This window comes from Capricornis sumatraensis, chromosome 1, assembly GCF_032405125.1.
Source record: "Capricornis sumatraensis isolate serow.1 chromosome 1, serow.2, whole genome shotgun sequence".
NCBI classification, from domain to species: domain Eukaryota; kingdom Metazoa; phylum Chordata; class Mammalia; order Artiodactyla; family Bovidae; genus Capricornis; species Capricornis sumatraensis.
Window position 1 is genome coordinate 23577854 of NC_091069.1, and position 24938 is coordinate 23602791.

The 24938-nt window shown below is 39.7% G+C and overlaps 1 protein-coding gene across 1 annotated transcript in view; it reads right to left on the minus strand.

The window, feature by feature from the left end:
- NBAS (NBAS subunit of NRZ tethering complex) overlaps window positions 1-24938 on the minus strand; it is a 335202-nt gene that overhangs the window by 26690 nt on the left and 283574 nt on the right. The window contains exon 48 of the mRNA XM_068975288.1: window positions 12494-12689. Coding sequence (XP_068831389.1) covers window positions 12494-12689 — 196 coding nt within the window. The remainder of the gene's footprint in view (window positions 1-12493; window positions 12690-24938) is intronic.

Sequence of the window (24938 nt, forward strand, 5' to 3'; positions counted from 1 at the left end):
TTTGGCCACCTGATGCAAAGAGCTGACTCATTAGAAAAGACCCTGATGCTGGAATGATTGAAAGCAGGAGGAGAAGGGGTTGACAGAGGATGAGATGGTTGGATGGCATCACCGACTCAATGGACATGAATTTGAGTAAGCTCCAGGAGTTGGTAATGGACAGGGAAGCCTGACATGCTGCAGTCCATGGGGTTGCAAAGAGTCAGACACAACTGAGTTACTGAACTGAAGTGACTGGATGTCCATGATCTTCATTTTTTGAACTTAGTTTATGCCAGCTTTTTCACTCTTTTTCACCCTCATCAGAAGGATCTTTAGTTCCTCTTCACTTTTGGCCATTAGAGTGGTATCTATTATCTGCATGTCTGAGGTTGTTGATATTTTTTCCAGCAATCTTTATTCCAGCTTGTGATTCAACCAGCCCAGCATACTTTGATATATATATTAATCTAGGATTTGTGTCCACATATTAAACTACCTAAATTTATCAAAATTTACCAAAATAATATGTTTATCTTGTTCATAATGCCCTAATAAGGCTTTAAAAATAAATTCTGATAACTAAAATGCAAAATAAATTTTTGTATAAAGAAATATAAAAGAGAAATGTGAAAGAAACTTCCAGCCTGGACAAAATGGCTTTGACCCATTTTCCCCTAATCCTCTCTGCTAAGCACAACTAATAACCATGAAAATACTTAAAGAGACACCAAAAGAGAACTCATAAAGATGATAAAAAGAAAGCAAACTAGTTTGGAACACCAGGACTGGAGGAACGACACAACAGAAGCAAGCCACTCAGACCCAGTGTTTCCTGAGTCCTGACCTAGAAGTGGAAGACATCCCGGGGAAGGTTATTTCTCATCAGAATTCCAGAAGAAAGGGAGAAAGTAGAGCTGAAAGAGTATTTTAAGAAATACGTAAAAATCAGAAGGGGAAGTACTGCTCCAAGACAACAAAAGTTAAAGCAAACACATCTCAGAGGCTTGCAGTGGCTATGAGAGCACATAATTTATATCAGTATCATGTGGATTAAAACTCCTTAAAAACAAGGCCCCTGGCTGAGTATGAATGTGGACCTGTGAAATAATTAGATTTCCTCTTTTCTGGGAAGTACTGCAGTCCATATTGAAATATATATCCCTAGTATCTAAATATATTTCATGAAAGTTTAAGTACAGAGAACTGACTTCAGCGACCAAATAATTGCAATATGATATGACTATAGAACCTATGTTAATAGCGAGGAAAAACTGTAGGTGGCTATCAAATGCTCCATAAGAACTTCATAACAGACTTCATAACATACTATATAAGGAGACTCTAAAACAAGCAACAAAGGGAAATTCAACTAAATGGCCAGCTTTTAAAATAGTGCTGGAAAAGTCAAAGTAACACAGAAAAACGTTTATTTTGGAGGCATTCCTGGACCTTTCTGAGGCTTAATGTCTTCTTCCTAAAATGGAGATACATATGTCTATGATGGTTGTGAATATTAAATAAAAGGATATGGATAAGATAGCCAGCAAGAGGCTGGCACATGGTAGGCATACAAGAGATGGCAGGCATTATTCATATTATTACCTCCATAATATGGTGTATATAAAAAGGCAGAAATGTGTGCTATGATTTCTTCAAACAAGAATTATGCCTACAGATTAGGCAGGACAGAAAAAGTACATGAAGAAATAACGGCTATTTTAGGATAATGGAATCTTGGGTTAACTTCTATCTCTCTTTAAAATTTTGCTTATTTGTGCAATAGTTAATGTATTTGGAATGACTCTTAAGCATGCTTTGCATAGAACAGTAAAAATAAAATTGAGGGAATTGCTATTTTTTTCCTACACTTAGTTTCATTCTGTTCTTTTTTCTCCAGTGAAAACGAAAGTGACATATATTTCTTTTAACACTTCTGTCCCGTCCCCTATGGGGAGGGGGTGAAAATGTCCACAATTTACAGGCATTGTAGAGTTGATGACAACTCCATACTGACACCACTAACCAAACATCACAAGATTTTAAAGGGTAAAATTCAAGTGTGACTCAAACATAAGAATACCTCTTTCCCTATTGTCTCTGAAAGTGATGTTTTTCTCTTCATTGAATTGGGTGACCTGAGCCCTTGCGGTCAGTCATTTGTCAAGTAGCTACAGCTTCCTTATCAGACATGGAGTCACTGTCCTTGAAAAAGTGGACTGAGCCACTAATTCTCAGATGAGAACAGGTTTAACTTTAAATTTCTCTGTGGCTGCTTGAAGATGCACATGACTGTCTTAAACTGAGACACCCCTCCTGAAATCTGCACTCTCCTGTAGGCAACAGTAGCAGCTTAATCTTCAGATATTTGTGAATACGAAATAGGTATTAATGCTTATGAAAGTACTTATCAACAGAAAAAATCAGCAACATGTAGAGAATTATTATTGATAGTAGGCTTATTCATCACTGTATACTATCTTCCATGTGAGTTTTCGAGCTACTAGACTGGTTCTAAAAGGTTCATATGATGACATCCAAGGGTCTGTGCAAGTCCTCTGGGGAACACAGTAAAGTCAGACCAAACCGGGTGTGTACACAGGGCTTCAAAACACAAAACAAATAAACAAACAAACAAAAAAATCCCTACTTCAACAGATATGTAGAAATATGAAAAGGTGAAAGAAATGACTTCTAGAAGACTAGATTCCTGTCTGTTACACCTACTACTTTTTTAAAGTTTATTCCATTTTTTTCCATCAATATTGAAGTATAGTTGACTTACAATGCTATGTTTCAAGTGTACAGCAAAGTGATTCAGTTATATATGTACATGTATCTATTCTTCTTCAGATTCTTTTCCCACATAGGTTATTATAGAATACTGAGCAGAGTTCCCTGTGCTATACAACAGGTCCTTGTTGGTTACCTACTTTATATATAGTAGTGTGTATATGTTAATCCCAAATTAGGAGTTTGGGATTAACAATTACTCCTTTTGTAAGATTCCAGGTGGCCAACACTACCTGTTGTGTCCATTGGATCAAATGTGCATCTCTGCGGAAGGGAAGTCAAATATTCAGAAGACCAAAAGGTCACAGGCTGTTGAACGAGCTGTTGAATTTAGTCATAAACTGTCAGACTACTCCCCACTAATCTAAGCAGTACTTAGACCAATGTCTGGTACACAGTAAGTACTCAATGAAGAAAGAAAGTTAAGTTGCTCAGTCGTGTCCGACTCTGCAACCCCATGGACTGCAGCCTACCAGGCTCCTCCATTCATGGGATTTTGCAGGCAAGAATACTGGAGTGGGTTGCCATTTCCTTCTCCAGGAGATCTTCCTGATCCAGGAATTGAACTCAGGTCTCCTTCCTTGTAGGCAGAGGCTTTACCATATGAGCCACCAGGGAAGTCCAAGTACTCGATAAACAGTATCATTACCATTAATTACAGTGAAAGTGAAAGTGATAGTCGCTCAGTCATGTCCAAGTCTATGTGACCTCATGGACTGTAGCCTGCCAGGCTCCTCTGTCCATGGAATTCTTCAGGCAAGAATACTGCAGTGGGTAGCTCTTCCCTTTACCAGAGGATCTTCCCGACCCAGGGATCCAACCCAGGTCTCCTGCACTATGGGCAGATTCTTTACCATCTGAGCCACTAGGGAAGCGGATTAATTACTGTAATTGATAATTATTAATAGATAAAAGAATATAAACCACATTAATCATGATTATGCCTATTTTTGAGTATTTGTTTTATTAATAGAAAATATAAAATTGTGGAAATAAGACTAAAGTTGAAATACTGAAAGTAGGATAGCTATCTTCTAGTCAATTTTCTCATTTCTATGGCAGAGAACTATAGAATAGATGCAGCTATAGAGAGAATTTCATAACTACTCTATCTTGCACTGTTTGTAATAAAGGCAACAAGTGTTGCTGAGACAGCCTGAGGATTCAAACAACATTCCCGAACCCACAGGGAGGGAAGAGTACCTACCACAGGAAGGGTGTCCTGACCGGCAATAAACAAGTGAGACACTGATTTGCTTCCTATCTCTGCCTCTGCTGACGGGCACACACATTTAGGCTCTGCTTCTCTCCGAAGGTGTATTAGGGAAATGAGTGTCTTTTTGTGAACTGCTCAAGAATAAAGGGTCCTCAGTCACCATTAAAAAGTCCCTCCTAGTGTGTGGCAAACACATCCTTAGGATGGGGAGGGAGCCCAATAACAGAATTAAGTTCCCAAGGGTTTTCCAGATGCTTGGAGTTGTATGTGGGGCGCACAAACACAGAAATATACAGAAGAAGCTGGCGACTGCACTTAGGAGCCATGTTCTCCAGCCTACTTATTTTACTGTTTCTCTAAAACTGGAAATGACACAATCAAGCGTTCCATGATCCCTCTCCATGAGTGAGTGCTGCTGTAACTTCAATACATAATACACATTTTCAGGTGGCAATATAATATTTAATGACAGAATCTTTCAAATGAGACATATGAGAGGGGAAATACTTTGTTTTAAAATAATAAGAAAAATTTTGCCTTATAAACTTTTTTTCTAGGACAAATAATCAATCACTCCAATATGAGCCTCTAGAAGGACACGCTTAAAGAACTGCTATACAAGCGAAAATTTTAAGGCCAGACTTTGTTTTTTAGTTAAAGTTGATAAAGTAGTAATAGAGTAATCCATGGAGCCAGATATGCTTTCGCTGTACTATATCACTTAGACTCAGATGGAATACTGGCCCTGTCGCTTAATAGCTCTGTGATCAGGTGAAAATATCCCACCAAGCCTTGGTGTTTTCATTTGTAAAAATAAGGTAATAGTACCTAACCTATCAGGGTATGTTGAGAGTAAGATAACATAATATATAACATAATGCAGGAGAATATAAATAGAGACACACACACCTGAACAGGTACCTAACAGTGAGTTAACACAGAGCTATCATGGTGGCAACAGTACTGGTCGTTCATAATAATGAATACCTAATACATTATAATGAATAATAACACCTCATTCTGCTATGTTTTAGCAAAGATACTGTAAAGACTCCTTAACTGCTCTGTGCTTATTTGCTCCTGCATTGAATGGAATTATAATAAAACCTTCATGAAAGGGTTATTATGAGGTTTCAGTGATAAAATACACATACAAAGCCTAATGGTCAATTCACAGACATCCCTATAAAACATGAAAACTGACAGTACATAAGCATCTTCTCAAGTAAAAGCAGATTTCGGCTAGAACATTCAGAGCTTTTATTTTGAATCTGTTTTTTATTACAGCTAGAAACTATCCAGAGAGTTATGCACAGAAGAAAGCGGTGGCCACCGAGCTACGTGGGCTCCTAGATATTCTAGATGTAGAATGCCCATATATGCTCCAAAACAGAAAGAACAAGAATAAAACCACACAAAACTGGTATATTCAGTATAATTACAGGTCGGGAATGTCTAAACTTCAAAATATCATAAGTGAAAAAGAAAAAAAAAACCCACCGAATTCCAAAGAATGACCTCTCACGTTCCATGTAAATGTATCACATATTCAAAAAGTATATCCATATTTGAAATAAATAAGAACGGAGACAACCATACAAACAGAAATAAAACTAATCTACCAGTACTGTAAGTGAATAAGCTAATCACACTGGAGGTGGTGTGTGTGTACGTGTGAAAAAGAGAAAGAGAGAAAAAGAGACAGAGACATAATCTTGAAAACAAGATTTTTAAGTACTTTTAACTCTAAGGCTAAAGACAAAAAGAGCTCTACACAAATATTCTATCTAGTAAGTTGGTTGGAATTTCCATCACTACTTTATCTGTTCCTGAGATTAAACAAATAAATGCACTATGGGTAAGGAGAGTCAAGTTTCTCGCTGACAGAGAAAGGAGTTTATAAATAAGGAAAGAGAGAAGACTAGAATAAACCGGATTGGCACTGGAAGTATCAACACAAATTCATGGTCTTAAAAGTGAATACAAATAGATATAAAAATAGACGTAGACTCACATGTGCTCTGTCCCCTTACAGCATCTAAAAGCTATACCACCACCAAATCAATGAGTATACCTAGTACTCCAGTCTTGGCTTCTAAATACCATTCTTTATTTTAAAAAAAAAAGTCTTTGATTGAATCTGGATGTGAGTAGGCAAAGTGTAAGAGGATTTCGAACATGTGTGTTCAAAAAGTGATGGAATGGGCACAAGTTAAAATGATCCAGGAGAAAACTTGAAAGGTTCCCAGTGGCTAAATCTGAGATAACTGGAGCAAAAAATAAAAACAGTGATAGTAATAGATTACAACCATAGAACATAAGGAGAATCCTTGAGCTTGTAGTGATATAAATAAATAAATGCATAAATAACATAAGGGGAGAACAAATGATAAAAAAAAATACCATTTGGGGAATACCACAGTGATCATTAACTCAGGCAATAATCATCAATGTGTGCTAAAACTAATTGGTGAAAATGTGATGAGAACGTGTTTACACAATCTCAAAGTACCTCACCACAAGACATTTATTAACCTCAAAGGGAAAAAGATAATATCACAGAGAAGAAACATGGCTGACATCAGCTCAATCAAGTGATGCGAATGAACACTACTGATAAAAGAGCACATAAGTACCATGTATCTCCTAAGATAATGTACTGGGAAGGATCCAACATCACTTCTGCGGTATTCTCACCAAAAATGCACAACTTGCATATGCAAACTCAGACAAAGCCAAACTTAGTGACCTTTCACAAAATAATCGTCCAGTGTTTTTAAAAATGTCAAGGTCATAAAAGGGGGAAAGAAAAAATGAGAAACTGTTTTCGATTACAGGACACTAAGGAGACATGGCATTAAGTGCAGTGTGTGACCTGACGGGATGTGGACCAAGTGGGACGGCCGACAAAATCTGAATGACGCGTAAATTAGACAAGTGTTAGCTGCGGTCATCTGAGATGGTAATATTTGGTGAAGATGCATGAAAAGTATGTAAAATTTTTTGTAAAATTTACATAATTTTTTCAGTAAGTCAATGAAAAGTCAGAAAAAATAATAGAAGTTGTGTCCGGCAACCTCATATTCCTACCACCCTCCAATATTCAAACACTTGTATTTTTCTGCCTTTCCCCTCCACTTTTCCTTCTAACCCACTGGAAGGATGAAGAGATGACCGCGGCGAAACCCATTAGGAGCACAACCACTTAGGCCATAACATGTCTAAGCAAAGGACACTTGGCTGTAAACTGTCCCACTACAAATTATGCCAACTGGGACCTGAGCTGACCCCAGGAGAAGGCTGCCCTGAGATGGAAACAAAGCCATCCCATCCAGTCGTGATTACTAAACTCAAGTCTACTTCCCAGGGGGTGGTTGCTGGTGAACTTAGACCCACATGAGGCTATGAGGACAGTCTGCCTGTGTGACAGGATAAACAGGATGCCCTATCTCAACCCCATCCCAGAAAAGCAAGTGCTGTTGAGAATTAAAACATACTACTGACATAGCCCTGAACTTGGAGTCTTTCTCCATAATCCACAGGATTTCTCCTGTGTTTCCCAGCTAATTACAGAGCATCATTTCCTCCCTGGTAACTTCAGCAGAAATTGGAGGGGCACTGGGCTTGTGTCTCACTTCTGTACCCAAGCAGTCACTGAGTATGCACCTCTTGCCTCCAGACCATACACCCAGCTGTGCTGAGTTCAGGTCAAGAATCCTCTCCTTAGAGCAGTCTTCCTGCCCCCAGACAGGACAGCGACCTGTCCTCCTGAGCCCCACACACTGTGCAGACTTCTATCACAGCACCCATGCACTTAGGGTATTAGCTCTGTTTACAAATCTACATTCTCCACTGGATTGGAGCCTTCACACCAACAGGATCTATCTACCTGGACTGGAGTAGGAGCTTTGCATGAATGATTCATTTAACTCTCACAGCATTTATCTATTATTCCCATTTTACACACGAGGAAACTGAGGTTGTAAGAGGGTCAGTAACTGTTCCAAGGCCACAGAGCTACTGAGTGATGAAGCTGAGACTGGAAAGCAGGTCTACACGGTGAAAAGCCTAAATGTTTTTCATACTACTTGCTTTGTCTCTCTATCTCCAGAGCGTAGCACAGTGAATGGTGCACAGTCTATGTTTGGAGACTCTCCAATGAATACTTCACATGATGTTTGGTTCAAACGATAGTTAGTAGTCATGACATTTTTCAGAATTTTAGCTAGCAGCAGTTAACATACACAATGCAGTGTACTGAGAGAGTGAAAAACGCTAAAAAGATGAAGCAATGCTTTCTGTGCTCTGAATCAAACTCCTGATTCTTCACACTTAATCACATTCTATCCACAGAGAGTGACTGTGGGAAGAGAAAGGGACAACACAGTAACAACAAAACACAACACAAATGTTACTGCTCAATGTATCCCCCTGGCAAATACAAAGAAGGATAGTACACAGGCTTCTGGATCACAAGGATCTATTGCTCACAAGCTGGGTAGGTCATGTGACCTCATCTTCTAAGTCACGTGATTTCATCTGAACCGGAGTAAATGGTAACTACTTTGCAAGGTGGTTTTAAAGCTGAGATGCAGTGACGTGCACTTTAGGAGACATTCCACAGTCCCTTCTTCTTCCCCAAGGATCCCAGTGACCAGAGGGTGAAATTAAGAGGAAGAACACGTTATTCGTAAGGAGGGACCTTCTTAAGGTCTCCAAACATCTGCAGAACCCAGTAATACAGATGCTTGCTCAACTTTAGTCATTTTAGGGAAAAGGGCACATCGATTTCTCACTCCTATCTGGACAAACATGCTTAGGACTTGTTTGCTTCCACATGAGAAGCAACTGGCTGATCAGAAATCACTGTCAGCAAAATATGGCAAATTAATACAAAATAGTTTCAGTCTAAAAGCACCAGGCCACTCTGCAAGAAAACACTTCCATTCTTCCAAGCAGATCATTTTATCTGCATATAAAGGTGCAGCAGCATGGTCTAATCATCATTCATAGCAAGAACACTGGACTGAATGTCAGGATTCCCGGCCTTGCCACTTTAAAGGTGACCTTAGACAGGGCTTTTAAGATTTAATATTCATTAATTCAATAAATATTTATTGTCTGTAGATTCCCTGTTCTCATGGAATTTGTATTCTAATGGAAGAAAAAAGACATCACATAATAGACAGGCAGATAAACAGGAGGAAGTTAGCAGATAGCGGTTAAGTGATTAGAAGAGAAAAAAAAAATCTCACAAAATAGGTTGTGACCCGATGTAGTCATTTTGGAAATGATGATATTTATGCTAAAATCTGAGGACGTGACTTCTTCATTTCTGGACATCCTTCTCTATAAAATACGACTCTTGAACAAGGGTGCTTTCAAACCTGTCTTCTAGTTCTAGGATTGGATTTCACGCCTCTTAGAGATACACTTAATGTGAATATATATTTTTAACATCAAATGATATCCTATGTTTGATTAAGAGAATTATTTATCACAATGAGTCCTAGCTTTGAACACACTTAAGGTTACAGTAAATCTTTTGTATGTAACTAAATAAACCTTTGCACACATAATTCTTCCTTCCTATTGATCTTTGTCTGAGCTCTGACAAAAAAATGAGTATTTTGTTTATGTTTCAGCAAATGTCACCAAGTTGGCCTCTGACCAGAAGGACTAATATGTCCTTCCATGTATACATGAATTTGTAATGAGGATGAAAATTGTCTTAAACTCATTTTTCTGTTGATCACTTATAACCACAAATTCAGACTGAAATTTTACAATGTTCTTTTTTTAGGTGAATTTTTTTTTTTTATATATAAAACCAGAAAAAAAAAAATTGAGGTGATGGGATATGGAATTTTTTAAGGAAACATCAGTATTTTGACCCATATTTTTCATGCACCAGTTAACTAGAAAATTACAAAACCTGAAAAATTCAAGACAATTTGTACCAAGAGAATTAACACAGTCCATTCTCCCCCTCCCCCTGTTAAGCTTCTCCCTCCCCTCCTTCTGCCTCCCTGTTGCCCTCCATGCTGGGGCACATTTCTGGGGTGAAAAGGAAGGCCTCTCATGCTGTTGAAAACTAAGGGCCTCTGAATTTTTAATTCTGTTAACTAATCATTAGAAAAGTAGAAATCGTTGTCTCTCTGAGAACCAGTGAGGTAGCAGGCTACACAGACTGTGTATTGAATTTTGCAGGAGCTGGCTGGTTTCCTGGCAACACGTTGATTTGTGGGGCCACTACTTTGGGCACCTCGAGGATAATTAAATATTAAGCCCCTCTTTGATGTATGCAAAGTCTGCCTAAGAGGATTACCAGCCACGGTGAAGGTAGCAGTCCCACATTTTCTGGTAATTGAACACTGCAGTGTCATTATCTGTTCTTATCTTTGCTCTGTAAGAATCTCTCTCTCTCCTTAATATTGCCTTGGAGAATAGAGATGGAGATAGGGAGAAACTAAGAAAACGAGAGCCCGTGCAAACAACAGTTCGGGGTCTTCTAGGTGTTTGGGAAATGGGGATGAAAACATGTCAAAGAAATGACAGAGGCGAGCAAGGCATCCTCTGTCTCCTCTGGTTCAAGGCTCCATTTCACATACCAAGCAGCCACGGCTCATAGTGTAAGAATCTTCTCCAAGATTGTAAACAATGGTAGAGGGAGGGTGGAGACACAAGTCATATGAAAGTTGCAACTTGTTCTATGAATATAACTGGAAGGTTGAGGAAAGCATAAAAGCAGTTGGGTATACTGATATGACTTCTGAAGTGTTTAGAGCCAAATTAGAGTGCATGTTCCAATGTTTCAAGGTGATAGATGAAATGGGTATTTTCCCCCTTTCTTTGTTTCTATGCTGTTTCATAATATTTCTGGTGCATGGATCTGATGTGACATGAAGTGAGGCTCGAGAGAAACAGGCTTCATTGTCCTGTCAGGCTCCAGCCATCAGGGAAAAGAAAATTGAAAAAAGGGTGAGAACTTGAAAAATGGAGGGTCTGTCAGAAAAGTGCCTAAAAGTAAGAGTGTTCATTTGTTTCAGGATGAGACGGAACCTAAGGTTCCACTTGGCGAAAATAACATGACCTAGTTTGTTGCTTAACCTCAGGAATGCTACGAGAACCTTTGGGTCTGCTGAAAACACACACACTTCTAACATCCACTGCGCCAGGGGCCTGGAGTGTCTGTCACGGCGCAGTGCACTTCTGTTCACAGAATGCTCCTGAGAAAGCCTGTTAGTGGTCTCTTAATGCAATTCAAAGCAAAGTTTTAAGACTAAATAATTTGATATGGTCATGATGCTTCAGAGTATCATTCAGATATTAGTAGCTTTAATATACTGTTTCAGCAATGTGGCAGGATTAGAGAATATTCAATAAATCCATCTTTTTTGAATCTCAAATTCTCTAACTCTGAAGAATAGATAGTATTTACCTATTTCTCTCACAGAGGGAAATAAGAATGTAGAAGGTAATTCAGGAGATGTCCTGAGATGAGTCTTGAGACATTTTTAATATTTGGTTCTTTTTTTTTTTAAAAAAAAAGAAGGTTCACTGCTCTTTAACTGAAGTAATAAGGATACTAACAGAAATTATAAGGCAAAGTTTTAAAATGAGAAGGTAAACTGGGCTGGAGTCAGACTTCCAGGAAGCTCTTTTGCAGCTTAGAAAGCAAGTCTTACTTTCTAACTTTTATTAGCCTATAGTCTGCAAGCTAAAGCACTTGATTAAGTGCTGACTCTTAGATACAATATCTTCAGGACGCATCTGTTTAGAATCTAAGCCGAAATTCAACAGCCACCGTATTTCTTTGATTTAGGAATTAGCATTTTCACTTAGTCAACAAGCATTTAAGCTCTGAATGTGTGCTCAGCATTCTTAGAGGGCTTTGAAAAATGGTAAGTATATCCTCCAGGGTTTCTGAGTTTTCAGGTAGTGGAAAGATAAAACTTTAAGTAGCAGAATAATAATAATAAAAATAAAAATAGATCAAATGTGTGGAGTTCAAAGTTCAGTTAAGTTTCAAACAGTCAGGAAAGGATCCAGAGAGGTGATGGACTGAGTGAGCCTTGCAGGATGAAATGAAGAAACCAAGATCTTATGTCTCTGCTACACTGTGTCTCTCTACATATAGGAGAGAGGGCATTTGCGTGCCTGGGCAGCGCATGGCAAAATGAATGAGCTAAACTGCACACTGCATCACCGCTTAGATCTGTATCTCTCCAGGGAAAGGGCGAGCTGCCCTAATTAATCGATACTGTGAAAAACCCTGACTGTATCCTATGAAGAGAAAAATTATATATACATGTCAGGTGACTGAGGTATCATCTACTCTGTATATTCAAACATATGGAAAAGTAAAAACAAACTGTGTTGCACATATTTAACCGCTACACAGCTGTACTGATGAACACAATGGGAAGACTGCATTAACAAGCTGATTATTCACTTGAAGGGGGTTTAAAGGAATCAGGACATGACCATCAGATGCACCCTCACCTGTCTCTGGGGCCAGGTGGCTTTGAGGATGGCCTCTGTTCTAAAGAACACGAGGAGCTTGCCATCCTCCTCAGTCAGGTGAAACGACTGTCCCAAAATCTGCAGCACGTGAATGCGGGGCCGCACAGGCCAGGCGTCATTGGCACAGAAAGGCCGCAGCCACTCCAGCAGGTCCTCGGAGGACACCAGCTCTTCTCTGCAAAACAAGGGTTATATTGAAAAAGAAAAAGACTCAGTGGTTTCTAATTCCAGTAATCAAACGTGGTGACAGATCTAGACACTTTGCTGGGTTTTCTTTCCTGCTGAGAGGAAAAATGTAGGTTTGAAATGGCTTAAAGCAAACCATATTAGGTATTTAAAAACGATGTTAAATGCATGCAATTTTTAAACAGTATCATATTAAAATGAGTTACATAGAGCAGAGAAAAAATAATCAATATGTTCTTAGACGCTTCATTTCTTAAGCAAAGCTCAACTGTGTCCGACTCTTTGGGACCTCATGGCCTATACAGTCCATGGAATTCTCCAGGTCAGAATACTGGAGTGGGTGGCCTTTCCTTTCTTCCCAACCAGGGATCAAACCCAGGTCTCCCACATTGCAGGGGGATTCTTTACCAGCTGAGCTACAACGGAAGCCCAAGAATGCTGGAGTGGGTAGTCTATCCCTTCTCCAGTGGATCTTCCCAAACCAGGAATCGAACCAGGGTCTCCTGCATTGCAGGCAGTTTCTTTACCAACTGAGTTATCAGGGAAGCCATTAAGAAGTACAGCTTGTAAAATTCTGTGTAGAAGTATGCCCAGTGCCCATCCAGTATCCAAGGCTTAAAAGACTTCCTTTTTATTGAAGTGAATTGACAACTAATTCAATGGGGGAAATTAAGGACTCCCCAAAGAGTTTTCATTAGAGCACTGCTTTAGAGTGATAACTGTCTCAACTGATAATAGTTCACATGGAAGGGTGCTAGCCAGAGTCTTGGATAACCACTTAAAGCATTTGGAAAAAAAATTTTTTTTGATTGAAATATCATTATTTTAGTCTTGGCAAACAAAATAACTCTTATAATACAATTTTCAAGGATGGCTTATCCCACCAACTAGTTAAAACCTTGAATTCAAAGGATTTCTACTAATGATACTGACAGTGCTGGGTATCATTCAGTAATTTTATATTAAATATTACTAGTTGACAGTAACTATGCAAAGTAAATATTATAAATACTATTTTATTTAAAATTTTTCCGGTTTCATTGATATAACTGATGTGTGTGTGTGTGTATATATGTATACATATATAAAACATTGTATTAGTTTAAGGTGTAGTACAGAATGATTTCACATGTATATATACTGCAAAATAATTACAATAACCTCAGTTAACATCCATAACTTGATATAGATATAATTTTTTTTCTTAAGATGGTAACTTTTAAGATTGACACTCTCAGTAACTTTCAAATATACATTATATTGTTAACTAGAGCCCTCATGTTATACATGTAAATTCCATTTTTATAGATAGGGAAGTAGGCTTCATGGAAGTGACAGCATATGCCCACTAACATCTATACTGGTACATCTATCCAAAGTCTATGTTCTTTTCTACTATTTTTCTGTGTTTCAATAAGGGGTTAGTGGTGGTTTAGTCACTAAGTCATGCCCAAGTCTTGCGACCCCATGGACTGTAGTCTGCTGGGTTCCTCTGTCTATAGGATTCTCTAGGCAAGAATACTGGAGTGGGTTGCCATTTCCTTCTCAAGAAGATCTTCCTGACCCAGGAATAAAAGCCAGGTCTCCTGCATTGCAGGCAGATTCTTGACTGACTGAGCTATGAGGGAAGCTACAATAAGGGGTTAGAGCATCAAATTTTATACTACCCTAAAGAGAAAATATAAATGTACGGTTATTAGAAAACTAGTAAGTTTAAAAGGATTCAGAGAAGGTGGGGACATGTGAACAACTTTCTATCCAGTACTACAAGCTCTTTGCTTATAATCCCCAAATGGACCATCTCAGGAAAACAACTTATTTGATGATAATGTTGATGAATTACTTTCCATGACTCTTGAGAGTTTGCTCATATAGAAGCCTCACTCCCACAAGGCCCTAGGGATCCATGGAAAAGCACTGAATTATATAGATTTTATAAGAACCAAATCCTTAGGAGGCTTCCAGCAATAAATCATCTACACCAAGCTCCAAATTCCATGAACTAACAAGACCACAGGAAAATTTTTTTAAACTTCTGAGAATAAAATTCTGTAATACCACTGAATATTTCTCTCAGTGTGCATTCTATAATATACTTGCCAATACAATTTTATGGCTATTTAAGCTAAAAAATAAAGTTGGTTATTTGTATATTGATCTAAAATATGTTACAAAATGCCATGGACAAACTGGCTTAAGCATTTCCTACATGTACAAAGATATTTGTTAGTTTTGCCTTTGAGTGTCCTTCTTAACACATACCAGAAATGGCAAAGCTGGGGGTGCAAAAGAATGCCACCAGTATTTCCTGTCTATCTACCATGTGCAAAGCAGACAGCACTGTGTGGTGGAAGAGGGTATCATTTTGGAATTTGACAGACCTGTGAATCCTGGCTCCATCCTTTCCTAACAACTCTCAATAAAAAATTATGAATGTCCTCATTCCCACTTTATAGTTAAGTAGACAAAGATCCTGAAAGTGTGTCTCTTGGAGTCTGTGAAACCAAGACAATGCATACGGAGCACCCAGTACTGTATGTGACACAAAGGAGGGATTTAATGAACAATAACCATTGTCCAAATAATCATTCATTTTATTATCAGCATCATCAAAGTACCTGATGTTCAGGGATGAAAAACTGTATGATCTGGTCCTTAAAAGAACTAATAATACAAGGAAACAGAAAGACATCACAAATGACTATTCTACAAATTACTGCTGCTGCTGCTGTTAAGTCGCTTCAGTCGTGTCCGACTCTGTGCAACTCCATAGAGGGCAGCCCATCGGGCTCCCCCATCCCTGGGATTCTCCAGGCAAGAACACTGGAGTGGGTTGCCATTTCCTTCTCCAATGCATGAAAGTGAAAAGTGAAAGTGAAGTCGCTCAGTCGTGTCCGACTCTTAGCGACCCCATGGACTGCAGTCCACCAGGCTCCTCGGTCCATGGGATTTTCCAGGCAAGAGTACTGGAGTGGGGTGCCATTGCCTTCTCCGTCTACAAATTACTAATATAATATAAATCGGAACAACTTTTTGGGAAGAAAAGTGGGTAGAATCAGGCAAGGCCTCCCAGAGGACGTGGCCTCTGAGCAGGATCATAAAGGACAAATGGAAGGATACCTGAATGGAAAAGGGGGGAAACATAATCCAGGTAAAGAGAACAGCAAGGGAAAAAAACAGACAAAAATGTCGAAGGACACAGCATGTTCAGGGAGCGATAAAAGCACAGATGTCTGGGGGTAAATCAGAGGAGAGCGCAGAGGGAAGACAGGTCTCCTGACCTGGATAACCGGAGTTCACACACAGGCTGAAAAGGAGATGCAGCTTCATACTTTGAAAGGACAGACTTTGCAGGTGTCAGCCCAGACTCAGTGCCCAATTGACTGCTTCCCAACAGTGCTATGCTGACCAAGAAATTGCTTCATGTTGCTGAGCCTTAGTTTCTTACTTGTAAATTGCAGATGGATAATAACCCTTTACTCAGCAGAGTGGTTTGAGAATTAAATACACAAAATGAAATAATAAAGCAGAAAATATATTATCTGGCACATAACTAAGAAGTTCAGTTAGTGGCAGCGATGATTACTGAGGACTCTGGTCTTACTTGGTGTGGAATGGGAAGACAGAGGGTCTCTGAGCAGTAAAGTACTGTGATCATGTTAGTGCTTACAGAGGTGTGCAGACTGGGGCATGCTCAGGCCCTTTTGGTGAAGCCTGCAGGGGTCAAATTAAATTTAACTTGGGAGAAAAGAAGACTAAAACACATTTTCGGCCTTGAGTCCAAGCCAATTTCACATAATAAGAAGCTGGTATTTTGACCCTGTCACCCAAGGGCCAAGTGGAGGGGCAGGTAGGATGTGCTAGAATGGGAAGAAGCTGGAGTCATGAAGACCAGATGGAAGTTACAAAAATCACACAAGATCTGCATGTGGTGAACAGGAATGAAAACTGTTAATGATAATATGAAAGCTTATTGTGTGCCATGAGTTACATCACCTCATCGTCACTATTTTTTTTTTCATGTATTCTGTTATCATGTCCAGTTTGCAGATGAAGGAACAACCACAGAGAGGTTTCATAACTTGTTCATCATCAAATAGTAAGTTGTTGTTTTTCAGTCGTTAATTCATGTCCAAATCTTTTTTGACCCTATGGACTGCAGCTGGTCACACTCCTCTGACCATAGGATTTCCCAGGAATTGGTTACCATTCCTTCTCCAGGGGATCTTCCAGACCCAAGGATTGAACCTGCAGCTCCTGCATTGGTAGGCAGATTCTTTTACCACTGAGCTGCCAGAGAAGCCCCCACTTAGTAAGTAGTACAGTCAGTATTTAAACCTGGACTATCACTGCCTTGTCAATAACTATGCAATACTATGGAACCAAGTGGAGGTAAATTCCAGAACACTGTGGCAATATGTGACATAGAGATTATTATCATAGCATTTTCCAAGTTATTAGATTGAGTTAGATTTCTTTTACCTAACAACTTAGTGTTCAGTAAGTTCAGTTCAGTTGATAGCACTGGACATTTTGGAGAAAACTGCTCTAACTTTGGTTGATAGTTCAAATATATAATGAAATTATGAGAACTCATTCCTAAAACAGAAATATTATGTTCTAGAAGTACCATATTCTAGATGACCTTGGCTATATACTGTGAATATGTGTGTGTGGGTGTGTGCACACATGTGCATGCAATCAGTAGGTCAGTCGTGTCCAACTTGGTGACCCTGTGGACTTAAGCCCGCCAGGTTCCTCTATCCATGGAATTTTCCAGGCAAGAATATTGGAGTGGGTTGCCATTTCTACTCCAGGGGGTCATCCCAAGTCAAGGATTGAACCCCTATGTCTCTTGCATCTCCTGCATTGCAGATGGATTCTTTACCACTGTGTCAGCTGGGAAGCCCATATACTGCAAATATTTGTGCTCAATGAGACTACACAGAACCAAAGGGCAGCTCTGTAAGAAGAGCTGTCCAGGACATCAACTAGATACTATCTCCTAAAGATTTTAGCTGCAAAATAGTCTACATTTTAAATAAAATGTGAATTTTTAAAATTTGTAGTCACCCTTGAAATGGTGCAAATACACAGGCACATATACAGAGGTAGAGAGAGAAAAACAGAATGTAAGAATTGTGATAAGATGTTCACAATCGGTGAGTCAAGGGGAAGAGAATATAGTCATAATTTTTCAATCTTTGAAACTTATCTGTGGGTTTGGAATTTTTCAAGATAAGCAGGTGGGGAGAAAATAACCAATTACGACTTTTATAATGTAAAAAGAAACAGAATGGGAAGGAAAATGATTCCAGTTTTATAGTCGTTTATGAAGGCAAGGGGAGGGTTTAATGAGCTTAGGAATAAAAAGAGAACATGATTTCAAAACACTTTTACCTTATTATAAAAGTTATACAAATGATTTTAAGAAGATATAAAATAAATAACAGAGAAAAATCTCTCCTAGTTTCATTGCAAATACACAGACATTTGCTTCTACCTCTTTCCCTATAATGAGGATTTTGGGGACAGGAGAGAGGTTATACTACACAGGGTAATTTAGTATGCTATTTTTTAAAAAAATAACTACTAAAGGAAACACACACACATTCATACAATCCCTTCTGGCCCAAAAGATAAGGAGTCTACTGAAATATACAAGATGTTCTATTAACAGAAAAGAACAGCAGCAGCAACAATGGCAACCAAAATAGGTTCAGTGAATGATTAATTTGCGAACGTGATGTTCTATTGTGTAAGGTAGCATGAGGGGATGTTCCAAAACTACAAAGGAATGGAAGAGAAATGCCAACGAAACAAAGGCAATTACTGAATCAAAGAGAAAAGACAGATTTTGAGAATATTGATAAGATGACCCTTTGTAAAAGAGCTTGAAGATTTTGCATGGCACAACCATATGAAAATAACCCAACCTTGAACTTAAATGGTGATGGTACGTTAAAACTGACAGTAAATATGAAAAGCACTTTATATGTCATGATGCACTACACAAAATAAAATTATTGTTCTTATATTTAAGAATGGGGGAAGCAAAGACTGCATTCAAACAAGACAAACATAAACCTTTATGATTTCCTGTAGACATCAATGCCACAGATGTGGAATGCCTGAAGGGAGCAGAAGTTCACTTTGTCTAATCTTTTATACTGAAGGCATAAGCCAGCAGCCAAATTTTTATATTGGGATGTATAGTACATATCAATGTGTCAAAATTTTTAAATTTTACACAATGAAGGTCTTTTCTCTCATTTTCCTGAGATTATAATTGATATGCAGCACTAAGTATAAGGATTACAGCATAGTGGTTTGACTTACATATACTGTGAAGACTACCTTAGTAAGTTTATTGATAATCTATCATCTCATATAGATACCAAAAAAAAAGAAGAAAAAAAAAAGGAAAAGGTTTTTTCCTTGTGATGAGATCTCTTAGGATCTACTCTCTGAACAATCCAGCGCCTCTTTAAACGCTGGAAGATGAGGGCTCAATGGAAGCTGCCTGCCTTAGGTAAGGCCTCTTGAGCTCTCAAGTTCCTCTCGGACTCCACCACCCCTTCCCTGCCCTGAAGCCCAGTCACCTTGTTCATTTTCAGTACCTGCCCGGTGTCAGTAGGAAATGAGTTTGAGAATGATATGTAAACTGAGAGAGAAGGAGGGACAGGACAGGTGGGTGGGGTGGGGCAGCAGGTAAATGGGAGTGAGTGAACAGTGAGAGACATAAACACTCATGTTCTAGGAAGCTCTCAACTCATTAAGGGATTGATCCACACACCGTGTACACGCTCCTCACTACACACAGAGCTGGACCTGTCCCAGGACAATGTCCTCTATGCATCAGCTCCCCGAAAACAACTGGGGCTCCTGGCAGAGAACAGGACGGAACCCAAAACAACTGACTGCATCATGTGCTAATGCCATTGCGGCAGAGTAAGAAGTGTGGCTTTTTCCAAATGATTATCATAACCAAGTTACAGTGAAGGAAAAACGGCTGCAAAGGCAGTAACTGTGCTGTGCACACAATTCCAATCTCAAATCTTAATGTTTTATAAATTCATTTTTAATTAAGGATAATTCCTTTACAATATTGTGTTGATTTTTGCCATACCTCACCATGAATCAGTCATAGGTAAAGATATCTCCCCTCCCTCCTGAACCTCTAGAAAGATGGTACTGATGAACCTATTTGCAGGACAGCAACAGAGACATGGCTCAGATGGTAAAGTGTCCATCTACAATGCGGGAGACCCGGGTTCGATCCCTGGGTCGGGAAGATTCCCTGGAGAAGGAAATGGCAGCCCACTCCAGTACTATTGCCTGGGAAATCCCATGGACAGAGGAGCCTGGTAGGCTACAGTCCATAGGGTTGCAAAGAGTCGGACACGAATGAGCGACTCCACTTTCTTTCTAACAGAGACACAAACATACAGAAAAGACTGATGGACACGGGAGTCGGGGGAGGAAGGAGAAGGAGGGATGAATGGAGAGGAGAGCATGGATACCTTTACACTACCATATGTAAAACAGAAAGCCAATGGGAATTTGCTGTATAATCAACTCCGTTCAATTCAGTCACTCAGTCGTGTCCTATTCTGCGACCCCACAGACGGCAGAACTCCAAGCTTCCCTGTCCATCACCAACTCCCGGATTTGACTCAAATTCATGTCCATCAAGTAGGTAATGCCATCCAACCATCTGATCCTCTGTCGTCTATTTCTCCTGCTGCCTTCAATCTTTCTAGCATCAGGGTCTTTTCAAATGAGTCAGTTCTTTGCATCAGGTGGCCAAGGTATTGGAGCTTCAGCATTAGTTCCTCCAGTGAAAATTCAGGACTGATTTCCTTTAGGATGGACTGGTTGGATCTCCTTGCAATCCAAGGGGCTTTCAACAGTCTTCCCCAACATCACAATTTAAAAGCATCAATTCTTCAGCGCTCAAGCTTTCTTTATAGTCCAACTCTCACATCTACACATGACCACTGGAAAAACCATAGATTTGACTAGCTGGACCTTTGTTGGCAAAGTAATGTCTCTGCTTTTTAATATGCTGTCTAGGTTGGTCATAGCTCTTCTTACAGGAGCCAAGAGTCTTTTAATTTCATGTCTGACTCAAGAGAATTCAAGCCAGGGCTCTGTATCAAATCTTGCCTTTTGATAAATAAATATACTAATAGCATCTTTGGGGCTGCTCTAAAATGTATGCCACTCACAATATCTTCTTGAGGTTCATTCATCAATAGAAGCATGGGCACATCTCACTGTAACAAGGTAGATATGACAGCTGTGAAGTCATAAATATGGCCTTAGGGGGCCCGGAGAACCACTGTAGTGGTAGACTGGATCCACCCTCCTTGTTGGAAACCATGGTTCATATTACAGATTGGAGGCCTCATACACTGCGGGTGCTTAGAGAGCATCTGGCGATTCACTTTGCCTCCTGGAGCATGAAGAGTGAGAAGAAATCAGATTCGATTTGTTCTAGTGGGCTTTCTTTCTTTTGCTTTTGCTTTTTATGGTCTTTTGTGTGCTTGAAAAATAATGTGAAGTCCCTAGGTAACATGGAAGAGCTCAGTGATGTCTGAATGATCTCACATTGCTCAATATACATCAAACTTTAAGACATCTAAAGCGGGTACTGTGATTAAGCAGCAATTTAAGCAAACAAAGACTAATAAAATACTCACTAGCTTTGAAGGAAATCTTTCTTCCTTTTTGAATGGTGCACAGAGGAATTCCTCATTAATTATCTGTTTTCTGAGTGGATTTATTTCTGTATATCCATTTGAGAGTCACTAATATACTGGTTCAGGCTTCCCAGGTGGCTAGGTGGTAAAGAATCTGCCTGCCAATGCAGGAGCTACCGGAGATGTGGGTTCGATCCTTGGGTTGGGAAGATCCTCTGGAGGAGGAAAGGGCAACCCACTACAGTGTTCTTGCCAGGATAATCTCACAGTCCATGGGGTTGCAGAGTTGGACATAAATGAGCAACTGAGCACACACACAATATACTGGTTTATGCTTGTGAGTTATTTGTCAGGAAATTTTTAAAAGATATATGAAGGCCCAGATAACCATGATGGCTCTCACCTAGAGCCAGACACTCTGGAGTGTGAAGTCAAGGGGGCCTTATGAAGCATTACTACAAAGTTAATGGAGGTGATGAAACTCCAGCTGAGCTACTTCAAATCCAAAAATGATGCTGATAAACTGCTGTACTCAATACGATAGCAAATTTGGAAAACTCAGCAGTACCCACAGAACTGGAATTTTCATTCTAGTTTCATTTCAGTTCCAAAGAAGGGCTTTGCCAAAGAATGTTCAAAATACCGAACAACTACACTCATTTCACATGCTAGCAAGGTAATACTCAAAATCCTTCAAGCTAGGCTTCAACAGTATGTGAACTGAGAACTTCCAGATGTACAAGCTGGATTTAGAAAAGTCAGAGGAACCAGAGATCAAATTGCCAACATCCACTGGATTGGAGAAAAAGCAAGAGAATTCCAGAAAAACATCTACATCTGCTTCACTGACTACGCTAAAGCCTTGGACTGTGTGGATCATACCAAACTGTGGAAAATGCTGAAAGAGATGGGAATACCAGACCACCTGACCTGCCTCCTGAGAAACCTGCATGCAGATCAAGAAGCAACAATTAGAACCAGACATGAAACAGACTGGTTCCAAATTAGAAAAGCAGTACATGAAGGCTGTATATTGTCACCCTGCTTATTTAACTTATATTCAGAGTACATCATGCAAAATGTTGGGCTGGATGAAGCTCAAGCTGGAATCAAGATTGCCGGAAAAACCTCAGATATGCAGATGACACCACCCTTATGGCAGAAAGTGAAGAGGAACTAAAGAGCCTCTTGATGAAGGTCAAAGAGGAGAGTGAAAAAGCTGGCTTAAAACTCAACATTCAAAAAACTAAGATCATGGCATCCAGTCCCATCACTTTATGGAAAAGAGAAGAGGAAAAAGTGGTAGCAGTGACAGATTTTCTTTCCTTGGACTCCAAAATCACTGAGGATGTTAACTGTAGCCATGAAATTAAAAGACACTTGCTCCTTGAAAGAAAAGCTATGACAAATTTAGACAGCATATTAAAAGCAGAGACATCATTTTGCCAACAAAGGTCCATATAGTCAAAGCTATGGTTTTTCCAGTAGTCACGTACAGATGTTGAGAGTTGGATCACAATAATGGCTGAGTGCTGGAGAATTGATACTTTCGAATTATGGTGCAGAAGAAGACTGTTCACAGTCCCTTGCATGGCAGGTAGATTGAAACAGTCAATCCTAGAGGAAATCAATCCTGAATATTCACTGGAAGGACTGATGCTGAAGCTCCAATATTTTGGTTGAGGTGAGGTGAAGTTGCTCAGTCGTGTCCGACTCTTTGTGACCCCGTGGACTGTAACCTACTAGGCTTCTCCGTCCATGGGATTCTCCAGGCAAGAATACTGGAGTGGATTGCCATTTCCTTCTCCAGGGGATCTTCCTGACCCAGGGATCGAACCCAGGTCTCCCACACTGGGGGCAGATGCTTTAACCTCTGAGCCACCAGGGAACTTGATGGGAAGAACAGACTCACTGGAAAAGACCCTGATGCTGGGAAAAATTGAAGGCAAAGGAGGAAGGGGGTGATAGAGGATTAGATAATTAGATAGCGTCACTGACTCAGTAGACATGAATTTGAGCAAATTCTGGGAGATAGCAGAGGACAGAGGAGACTGGTGTGCTGCAGGGCATGGGGTCATCAAGAGTTGGACACAAGCTAGCAACTGAAAAACAACTGTGTGTGTGTGTGTGTGTCTGAATCACTTTGCTGTATACCTGAAACTAACACAGCACTATAAATCAACTGTATTTCAATTAAAAAAATAATAAAGTGGCACTTTTGCATTTCTCGTTACTTGGTCTGTCATTCGCATCATCATCTCCATTTCTCAGATTAGGAAATGACAGTCGGACAGGCTTTGTAGTTTGTCTGGGGTTTCCCAGGTAAGGACAGGTTGTGAATTTCTCTCACGGTATCTTGTCCTCTTCTGATATTAAACAGCCTGCAATGGACAGTTAAGGGAGTGCTTCTCAAACACCATTGTGCTTAGGAATTGCCCAGGGATCTTATTAAAATATAGATTTTACTTGGTTGGTGTGGGTAGGGCCCCAAATTTTGCATTTCCAACCAGCTCCCAAGTGTCCCTGAGTCCGTGGACTGACCTTTGTGAGGTCTTATGCCATTATTTCTCTGTTTTTCTCACCTCTTCCACTTCCTTCTTTGCGCCTTGGCCTTATTTCCTTTTCTGTGCCTTGCCTTCATATGTGTGTTGTGTTCAGTGGCTAAGTTATATCTGACTCTTCTGAATTATTATTTGTTCCAGTCACTGAGTCATGTCCCACTCTACGAGCCCTTGGAATGAAGCACGCCAGTCTTCACTATCCTTCACTATCTCCTGGAGTTTGCTCAAATTCATGTCCATTGAGCTGGTGATGCTATCTAACTATCTCATCCCCTGCTGTCCTTTTTTCCCTTTTGTCTTCAATCTTTCCCAGCATCAGAGTCTTTTCCAATGAGTTGGCTCTTTGCATCAGGTGGCCAAGACATTGGAGTTTCAGCTTCAGTATCAGTCCTTCCAATAAATATTCAAGGGTGATTTCCTTCAGAATTGACTCATTTGATCTCCTTGCCTTCCAAGGGACTCTCAACAGTCTTCCCCAACACCACAATTCGTAAGCATCAATTTTTTCAGTGCTCAGCCTTCTTTATGGTCTAACTCTCACATCCATACATGACTACTGGAAAAACCATAGCTTTGACTATATGGACTTTTGTCAGCAAAGTGATGTCTTTGCTTTTTAATACACTGTCTAGATTTGTCATAGCTTTTTTTCCAAGGAGTAAGCATTTTTTAATTCCAAGACTGCTTTCCCCATCTGCAGTGATTTTGGAGCACAAGAAAACAAAGTCTGTCACCATTTCCACTGTTTCCCCATCTATTTGCCAAAAAGTGATGGGACTAGATGTCATGCATCTTAGTTTTTTGAATACTGAGTTTCAAGCCACCTTTTTGACTGGCAAGAATACTGGAGTGTGTTGCCATTTCCTTCTCTGGAGATAGTCCTGACCCAGGGATTGTACCCACATATCCTGCATAGCAAGCAGATTCTTTACCGCTGAGCCATCAGGGAATATATTCTTTTCCATTGTGATT